The 9,714-nt window shown below is 41.6% G+C and overlaps 1 protein-coding gene across 1 annotated transcript; it reads left to right on the top strand.

Moving 5' to 3' along the window:
- Positions 1–6,050: 6,050 nt before the first annotated feature.
- On the top strand, positions 6,051–8,616 carry PCDHB1 (protocadherin beta 1). Its single transcript, XM_013052319.2, has one exon. The coding sequence runs from the start codon at positions 6,152–6,154 to the stop codon at positions 8,606–8,608; it is 2,457 nt and encodes an 818-aa protein (XP_012907773.1). The 5' UTR covers positions 6,051–6,151; the 3' UTR covers positions 8,609–8,616.
- The last annotated feature ends 1,098 nt before the right edge of the window (positions 8,617–9,714 follow it).

Here is a 9,714-nt window from a genome sequence, read left to right as displayed (position 1 = left end):
AGTACAACCACCTTGGAAGGTATTTTGGCAGTTTCTTACGAAACTATGCATTTTCTTTACCATATGATCCAGCAGTCATGCTCCCTGGTATATAGCCAACGGAGTTGAAAACTTGTCCACACAAAGTCCTGAATATGGGTTTTTACACAGCTTAAATCATTATTGCCCAAACTTGGAAGCAACCAAAGACATAACTAAAGGACATCTTGGTTTCTTCCAAGTTTTAGCAATTATGAATAGAACTGTTCTAAACATTTGTGCACAGAGCTTTGCATGGACATAAGTTTTCATCTCCTTTGGGTAAATAACAAGAAGAACGATTGTTGGATCTTACAGTAAAAGTACCATATAATATAAGATTTAGATAATAAGTAAATACATTGATAGTGTTGGGAAGCAAAGATTCTCACTTTGGTACAAGGCTACAAATACAGGTTGGGGTGGGAAGGAAGAAATCTGCATTAATGAATTAAAAGTGTAAGTACTATGATTACATATATATAAGTATGTATGTATGTACTAATTCAGGCAAGTATCACCCATGTATGTTGGGAAACACCAAATAATTGTTTTGGAAACAGCATATTCACATAGTTTTGAAGCATCTCTCCCCAGATAACTAATTAATTATGAAAAGAATTAAAAGGTACTTTTCCAATAGAGAAATTTGATGTAAGCTATTTTATAAGCAAATTGTCAAACTTAATATCACCTGTAATGGGATAAATGACATTATATACCTCCTAATGTGATGCATTGAAAAGGATATAAAGTCACCAAAATATTTCACTGGAATTTAATCATGAAGACACAATGACAATTCCAAATTGAGGAATATGCTGTAAAATGATACTTTAAAAGGATGGTATCATGAAAAAGAAATAATTTATTAAAAATGCTTTCCTAGGGGTACCTGGGTGGCTCAAAGAGTTAAGCCTCTGTCTTCGGCTCAGGTCACGGTCTCGGGATCCTGGGATCAAGCCCCACATTGGGCTCTCTGCTCAGCAGGGAGCCTGATTCCCCCTTCTCTCTGCCTGCCTCTCTGCCTACTTGTGATCTCTCTCTCTCTCAAATAATTAAACAAAATCTTAAAAAAAAAAAAAAGGCCAGGGGGACGGCGCCTGGGTGGCTCAGTGGGTTAGAAGCCCCTGCCTTAGGCTCCGGTCATGATCTCAGTGTCCTGGAATGGAGGCCCGCATTGTGCTCTCTGCTCAGCAGGGAGCCTGCCTCCCCCCACCTACCCCCTCCCCACCCCCACCTGCCTCTCTGCCTACTTGTGATCTCTCTCTCTCTCTCTCTCTCTGTCTGTCAAATAAATAAAAGCAATTTTTTAAAAAATGATTTCTTTAGGGGCATCTGGGTGGCTCAGTCCTTTAAGCATCTCCTTTTGGCTCAGGTCATGATCTCAGTGTCCTGGCATGGAGCCCTGTAATGGACTCTCTGCTCAGCAGGGAGTCTGCTTCTCCCTCTCTCTCTCTCCCTCTTCACTCTAACTCAAATAAATAAATAAAATCTTTTAGATTTTAAATAAATAAATAAAATCTATTTATTTGACAGATAGAGATCACAAGTAGGCAGAGAGGCAGGCAGAAAGAGGAGGAAGCAGGCTCCCCACCGAGCAGAGAGCCAGATGTGGGGCTCCATCCCAGGACCCTAGGATCATGACCTGAGCCGAAGGCAGAGGCTTTAACCCACCCAGGCACCCCAAAAAACAAAATCTTTTAAAGAATGTTTTACTTATGGGGCGCCTGGGTGGCTCAGTGGGTTAAGCCGCTGCCTTCGGCTCAGGTCATGATCTCAGGGTCCTGGGATCGAGTCCCACATCAGGCTCTCTGCTCAGCGGGGAGCCTGCTTCCCTCTCTCTCTCTCTGCCTGCCTCTCTGTCTACTTGTGATTTCTCTCTGTCAAATAAATAAATAAAATCTTTAAAAAAAAAAAAAGAATGTTTTACTTAAACTGTTGCAGTTTAAAGGAAAAAACTGGGAAATCATGACAATTAAATGCAATGTGCAATCCTTCTGAGTTTTTAAAAATAATCACAAAAGGCAATATTGGAACAATTAAGGAAGTTAGAATATGGAATATATGTTACATATTAGTATTATATTTATGTTAAATTACCCACTGTGATAATTGTATGTGAAGTTATGTGGGAAAATGCCCATGTTGAGGTATTTAGAGATGATATGTCATAATGTCTGCAAGTAACTCATAACAAAATTAAATGCTTACATATTGTGTCAGTGAGCTATCGTCATGTGGAACAGTGTAACAAAACACCTCAAAACTTAGTAGCTCAAAACAACATTAATTCCCACTCCTGCATATGGGGTCAACAGATTTAGGCTGAGATCAGGTTGACTTTAGTATGCAAGCTGTGTCTAGTGCTGTTCTGTCCTCATCCTTGGGTCAGTGGGCTATACAGAGTGTTTTTATCAAGGTGGCAGAAGAACAAGAGGGCAAGCCCAATTATTAGAGCACATTTCAAGCCACAACTTAGTTTATGCTGTGTATTAGTTTCTAGGACTGCTGTAACAAATTACCACAAGCTGGAAGTCTTAAAAAATATAATTTTTTTTAAATTTAAAATTTATGGCTTTGGAATGAATTATTTGAAAATTGATTGTATTTTTTAAAAAGATTTTATTTATTTATTTATTTATTTATTTGTCAGAGAGAGAGAGAGAGAGCACAAGCAGGCCAAGTGGCAGGCAGAGACAGAGAGAAGCAGGCTCCCCACTGAGTAAGGAGCCCGATGTGGGACTCTATCACGACCTGAGCCGAAGGCAGCAGCTTAACTGACTGAGCCACCCAGGCATCCCGAAAAGTGATTGTATTAAGACTTTCTCAGTGGTGACTATAGTTAATACTCTATTGTATATTTGAAAATTGCTAAAGGAACAGATCCTAAAAGTTCTCAGCTGGGCAGGTGTGTGGAGTTGAGTGAAATCAGTGATGGGAACTAAAGAGGGCATGTATTGTGATGAGTGCACCCAAAATGCCTATAACACTGTTAACCATACTGGAATTAGGGACGACTGGCTGGCTCAGTCAGTTAAGTTTCTGTCTTCAGCTCCAGTCATGATCCCAGGGTCCTGGGATTGAGTTCTGAATCAGGCTCCCTGCTCGTTGGGGAGCCTGCTTCTCCTTCTACCTGCTGCTTCCCTGGCTTTTGCTCTCTTGCTCTCTCTCTCGCTCTCGCTCTGACAAACAAGTAAAATCTTTTAAAAAACACTGAAATTAAAATACATTTTAAAAAGTTCCCATCACAAGAAAAAATATTTTAATTCCATGTGGTCATAGATGCTAACTAGACTTACCTTCTGATGATCATTTCTTAATATATACAAATACCAAATCATTATGTTGTACTTTGGAAACTGATATCGTATCCATTATGTTACATGTCAAATATATCTCAATTTTTAAAAAGATTCCCTAAGATGCCATAAGCTTCTGCCTAATGTGTGAATCACTGGGAGAAATAACTCCTTTTTAAACAAAAACTCTGTAGACATATATTAACTAAAGGTAATCATTATCTCATTCCCTCACTTGTGATATTCAGGACTCATATTCAGAATATAGGAAGAGCTACAAATCAATAGAAAAAAGGTAAATGGTCCAGTGGGAAAAATGGGCATAATACCCAAACAGCCCTACCCCCACCCAAAGGATAACCAGGTGACTAAAGACAAATTAAAGTGTCCTACTTCATCAATAATTAATCAACAGAGAAATGCAATTACACCCACCCTGAGATAGCACTTTAAAAAGATGAGGAATGCTGGGTGTTGGTAAGAATTTCAACACCTGGAGATTAGACTGCTGATCAGATTATAGATTGGTACTACCTCTTAGTAGCTTTGGGCATATGAAGGAAAGCTGAAAAGAACATACCCTATGACAGCAGTGCCTCCTCTGAGTATACACCCCCTCACCCAAAATATGTGTACATGTTCACAAAGTGACATATACAAGGGCATACTGCTATGGACAGCAGCAATTCTCGAAAGAATGGCTAAATGAGTTTGCTATATTTATACTGAAAAAGACAAAAGCAATATCCGACAGCTAGCTGCTGGCCTGATGCTCCCAGCTGGGCGATGGTGTTCCCCTATTGAACAAAAATAATTTCATAGAACACCAACATTACACAAGGCCAGTCTGTGACTGTGATGGATCAAATTTTTAAAAAGAGCATACCATAATCCTGTCTAAATACAGACAAAAAAGAACACTGTCCAATCCACAAAAATTGATGTAATATGTTTCTATCCTGGCTGATACATCAGATACATCTTGTTTGCAAGTCATAGCTTTACCTCCTTTCTCTTACCTTCTGAGAATTATTAATACACTTGACCATAGTTATCAACTCCATTTCTGACAGCATCCCGTAGAGTCCTGCTTTAACCCCCCCCAATCACCTTGCATGAGATTAAATACCCTAAGTCCTTTCTAACACCCTTTTACCAAACTGTCTCATGATTCTCTGGGGTGTACAGTCTCTCTTGTTCCACTAAGTCAGAAAATACAATTCTGTTTAACGACAGGTGAGTTCCTGATGCTCTGTAGCCAAAGGGTATTGACAATACTCTGGAATTCTCCACAGCGATGGAATGGATGAATGAGAACTAAACACAACGTTAGTCTCACCTTGAGCTACATACTGAAGGTAAGAAACTAGGTTGAAAAGATTATCCACTATAAACTTATTTATTTGACAGATATGACAAGTAGGCAGAGAGGCAGTCAGAGAGAGAGGAGGGGGAAGTAGGCTCCCCGCTGAGCAGAGAGCCAGATTCGGGGCTTGATCCCAGGACCCTGAGATCATGACCTGAGCTGAAGGCAGAGGCTTAATCCACTGAGCTACCTAGGCGCCCCTCTACTATAATGTTATGGTTTTTTTTTTTTACCATAGTAAAAAATATTACCGTCCATACATTTCGTTGTATACACTTTGACATGCAGCTTTTTAAGAGACAAAATTAAATTGTTTAGAGATGCACACTCAAGCCAAATGTTAAGATTTGTAATGGAGATTGAGGAATCTTTTTTGAGATGGCTTATCATTCTTAAACATTCCATGATCCCATGGTTGTAAAGGAAACTCTGAACAAGTATCCCCAAATTTCTATCTAGTCATTTTCAGGATATGTAAGTAGTCTCTTATTTCCTTTCAAATCCAAAGCCAAACGTCTTCGTTTCATTTGTCCACTATGTTTTCAGGGAAACAGAATAATATACTGATTAACAGCATAGACTCTGGAGTCAGACAAAATTAATTGAATTCCTTCTCTAATATTTATTCAGTAGGGGGTCTTGGGAGAGTAACATAATATATCCAGTCTCAGTTTCTTTGCCTGTAAAAAAAGAAATACTAATGTGGACTTCATAGAGTTGTTGCAAGGATTAAATTAAATAATGCAGGTAAACAACACAGTAAATATTACTGCCATCATAATCCTAAGTGTCAAGCCCTGCTTCCTGAGTGTTTGAGAGTTTGGGGAAGGGAATAGATTTGTGCAAATCAAGAGCCTAATTAGCCAGTTGCCCTATCAATATATCTACTGGATACCAGGTTCCTGAAAGAAACATCTAGCTCTTTTCTTTTTCCTACCTATCACTTTCAATAGTTCCCCGCCCCTCGCAGCCGTTCATTTGGCTCCAGGATCTTTCTGCTTCTCCCTTAATCTCAGGGCGGACTGTGCGGAGTATGCAAAGTAGCTTGCTTACTCGAGCTTTGCCGGTTGCTGCAGCGGCCCCAGCCGCCTCGCAGACAGGTGACTTCAGCTTGAGTGAGTATCCTCATTGGCTTCTTAATTCCCAAGGACTTTTTCTCTGAAAGGGAATTAAAAGGCGGGTTAGAGTCAGCCGTTGCTTCGGCAACAACTTGCATCCTCTACCTAATCTCTGGAATGAGAACATACCTATTAATACACTAGGTAGACTGGGGAGTTGAGTTGCTCAATGCAAATTTTCTTTCAAGTGCAAAACAGCTCACCGGGCGCGGTTAGCCCTTGGTGGCGCTGCGGTTAGAGACCGGCAAAGCCGACTGCCGCAGTTGCAGCAACCTGTTGGCAGAAAAGTGAAGTCTATCCGCAACAGGTGGTGAGTGGCTGCTGCGAGAGTGCGTCTGTGAGAACGGATGGCGGTGGCGCACAGAAAACTCCTGCAGAGCAGGCAAGTAGGGTCTCTTCTCTTTATGTTGTGCGTATCTGTGGGGAGTGCGGCCACCATCCGCTATTCAGTGGCGGAAGAGATGGAGAGCGGTTCGTTTGTGGCTAATGTGGCTAAGGACCTGGGGCTGGAGGTAGGGAAGCTGGCTGCGCGCGGGGCGCGGCTGGTTTCTGAAGGCAACAAACTGCATTTCCGTCTCCACCGTAAGACCGGGGATCTGTTCGTGAAGGAGAAACTGGATAGGGAGTCACTGTGTGGCAAAGCTGACCCGTGCGTCCTGCACTTTGAAATAGTCCTGGTGGAGCCGCTGCAGTCCTTTCGGGTTGAGGTCAGGGTATTTGATATCAATGACAATGCCCCGATTTTCCTGAACAAGGAGCCGCTTTTAAAGATTCCGGAGAGCACGCCCCTGGGTTCACGTTTTCCTCTGCAGAGCGCCCAGGATCTGGACGTGGGCCTCAATGGTCTTCAAAATTACACCTTGAGCCGCAATGCGTATTTCCACCTGCACACCCGCTTTCGCAGTCATGGGCCCAAATATGCTGAGCTGGTCTTGGATAAGCCCCTGGACAGAGAGGACCAGCCGGAAGTCAATTTGACAATTACGGCGGTGGATGGCGGGTCCCCACCCAAGTCGGGCATCGCGCACATCCGCGTGGAGGTTCTGGATGTCAATGACCACGTGCCTCAGTTCTCTAGGCTGGTGTACCGTGCTCAGGTACTGGAAAATAGCGCCAACGGTTCCTTGGTGGCCACTGTGAGTGCCACAGACCTGGACGAGGGCTCCAACAAGGAAATCACTTATTCCTTGGCTCAAAATCCAGAAGCAGTTCTCCAAACATTTCAGGTTGACTCTCACACTGGAGAGGTTCGACTGAGGGGGCCCCTAGATTTTGAAGCAATTGAAACATATGATATTGACATTCAAGCCACCGATGGAGGGGGCCTCTCCGCCCACAGCAAAGTCCTGGTGGAAGTGGTGGATGTTAATGACAATCCTCCTGAGGTGACAGTTTCCTCTGTGTCCAGCCCTCTCCCTGAGGACTCCCCACTACAAACTGTAGTGGCCCTTTTCTCTATTCGAGACCGGGATGTTCGGGTGGGAGGAAAAATCACCTGTTTCCTCAGAGAAGACCTTCCTTTTGCGGTCAAACCGACTTTCCGGAATTCTTACTCATTGGTTACTGACAGAGGCTTGGATCGGGAAGAGGTTTCAGGCTACAACATCACCATTGTTGCCATGGATACTGGACCGCCCAGTCTGTTCACAGAAACTGTGATTGAGGTGTTAATAGCTGACATTAATGACAATCCCCCAGTATTTCAGGAAGACTCCTACATTTTGACTGTTCGAGAAAACAACAGTCCAGCAATTTTTATTGGCAAAGTTTACGCTGAGGATCTAGATTTGGGTGAGAATGCCCAAGTAACATATACTCTGCTGCCTCCACAAAGTGGAGATTTATCAGTCTTTGCTTACATCTCCATAAATTCAGACAATGGGAAGCTCTATGCACTTAGAACCATGGATTATGAGGCCATTCAAAATTTTCAGTTTGTGGTAAAGGCAACTGATGGGGGCTTCCTCTCACTGAGTAGCCAGGTTACTGTCAGGGTGGTTGTTCTGGATGACAATGACAACCGCCCAATGATCTTGTACCCACTGCAGAATGGCACCTTACCCTGCAACGACCTGGTGCCCAGGTCGGCGGATGCAGGCTTCCTGGTGACCAAGGTAGTGGCTGTGGATGGTGACTCAGGTCAGAATTCTTGGCTTTCATATCATCTCCTTAAGGCCACTGACCCTGGGTTATTCTCTGTTCAACAACAAAATGGAGAAATCCGTACATTGCGGCAGATATCTGAAAGAGACCCCATGATTCAGAAACTGATCATTCTTGTTCAGGATCATGGCCAACCAGCTCTTTCCACTACTGCCTCACTCAACATCTTGCTGGTAAATGGTTTTTCTGAACCCTATCTGCAATTCCGGGATCCTTCCAAGAATCCTACAAGGGTAAATCCATCCACTAAATATTTGGTCATTTCTCTGGCTGTGCTTTCCTTTCTCTTTCTCCTCTCTGTCACGGTGATCTTTGGTATACACATCTACCAGAAGGTTAAATACAGAGAAAAGTTCACAGTTCAAGAGCATTTCTATGATGACTGTAATTTCCCTAATAACCTGGTACAAAGAGGGGCCAATGGATCATTATCTCAACCATGTCCCTATGAAATGTGCTCAGCCACTGGCACCAGCAATAGTGAGTTTCGGTTTCTTAAACGCTTTATGCCCAACTTCCCCTTCCCACATGGCACTGGAGAGACAAAAACAGAAGCTGGCTCCCGTTTACCACCAGACTCTAATAGGAATAGGTCTCAGGGGTCAGAGGACCATGGCCAAGTACCTGACAACAGTATGTAGATTTTACTCATGAGCTATATGTAGGCATTATTTATGTCTCTCCCAAAAGTTCATTAGTCCTGGCCCTAGAAATGCTTAGTTCCATAAAGATATCCTGTTATTTTGCCTTTAAATTATTTTCCATTAGCCAGTTACGTATGCATAGGGATGAAAACCAGGTCCTAGTTTTGATACATCAGAAAGCAATTAGATTTGAGAAGCAGACATATATTTTATTATCACTCAGAAATTTTAGATTTTTGCCTCTCAGTATGTGGAGATCATCTTTGACTCAATATCTTGCCTGCCATCGTTCATAACAATGCAAATGCCTGGTGAATGGTGGTCCTTATAGGTAATCAGATGGAAGGAAAAGTAAAGAAAAAAAAAAGGATTGACTTATTTGAGAAGGTGAGTAAAGGCAGATATAAGACCAAAGAGATTCAGTTCAGGAATGTTTCCCAAAAATAAGTTACAGGTGATTTCTTAATGGTTGTTTAGAGCCTTAGGCAACTCTCAAACCTCTCTTTATACACTAAAGTCTATTTCATTCCTTATCAGAGAGAAATTATTTGAATGTGGGGAATGAAAGGTAGATGAGGGAAAAAATAAATTAGGCTTACTGTAGTTAACAGGTGCTAGCAGACAATTATAAAATAAAAAAAGATATAAAAGAAAAAAGTGATCATAAATACCAATTAAGTAGCCTTAAGGAAAGATACATTGTCAGATATTACCAGATTTGATTTTTCAATTTTTTCAGTTTTATTGATATATAACTGACATATAGCACTGTATAAATTCAAGGTATATGGCATAATGACTTGACTCACGTGTATTGTGAAATGGTTACCAAAATAAGCTTAGTTAACAAACATGTCCCTCAATTTGAGATTGTCTTTGTCTTCTTCAGATTAGATTTATGTTATGCATTATTGGGAAGACTACCACAGAAATGATACTGTATCCTTCTCAGTGCATCATTATTGAGGTACCTGATGTCAATGTGTCCTACTTAGCAGTAATATTAATCTTTTTAAAAAATTGTGGTTAAAAGCAACACAAAATTTACCATATTAAACATTTTTAAGAATACAGTTATACTTAACATATAAAAATAGTGTTAA

This window comes from Mustela putorius, unplaced genomic scaffold, assembly GCF_011764305.1.
Source record: "Mustela putorius furo isolate JIRA1106 unplaced genomic scaffold, ASM1176430v1.1 tig00000145_pilon_pilon_pilon, whole genome shotgun sequence".
In the NCBI taxonomy this organism is placed as follows: Eukaryota; Metazoa; Chordata; class Mammalia; order Carnivora; family Mustelidae; genus Mustela; species Mustela putorius.
This window is presented reverse-complemented; position numbering and strand designations above follow the sequence as displayed.

Coding starts and splice junctions, on each gene's coding strand:
- PCDHB1 (XM_013052319.2), top strand. CDS start 6,152: ATGGCGGTGGCGCACAGAAAACTCCTGCAGAGCAGGCAAGTAGGGTCT.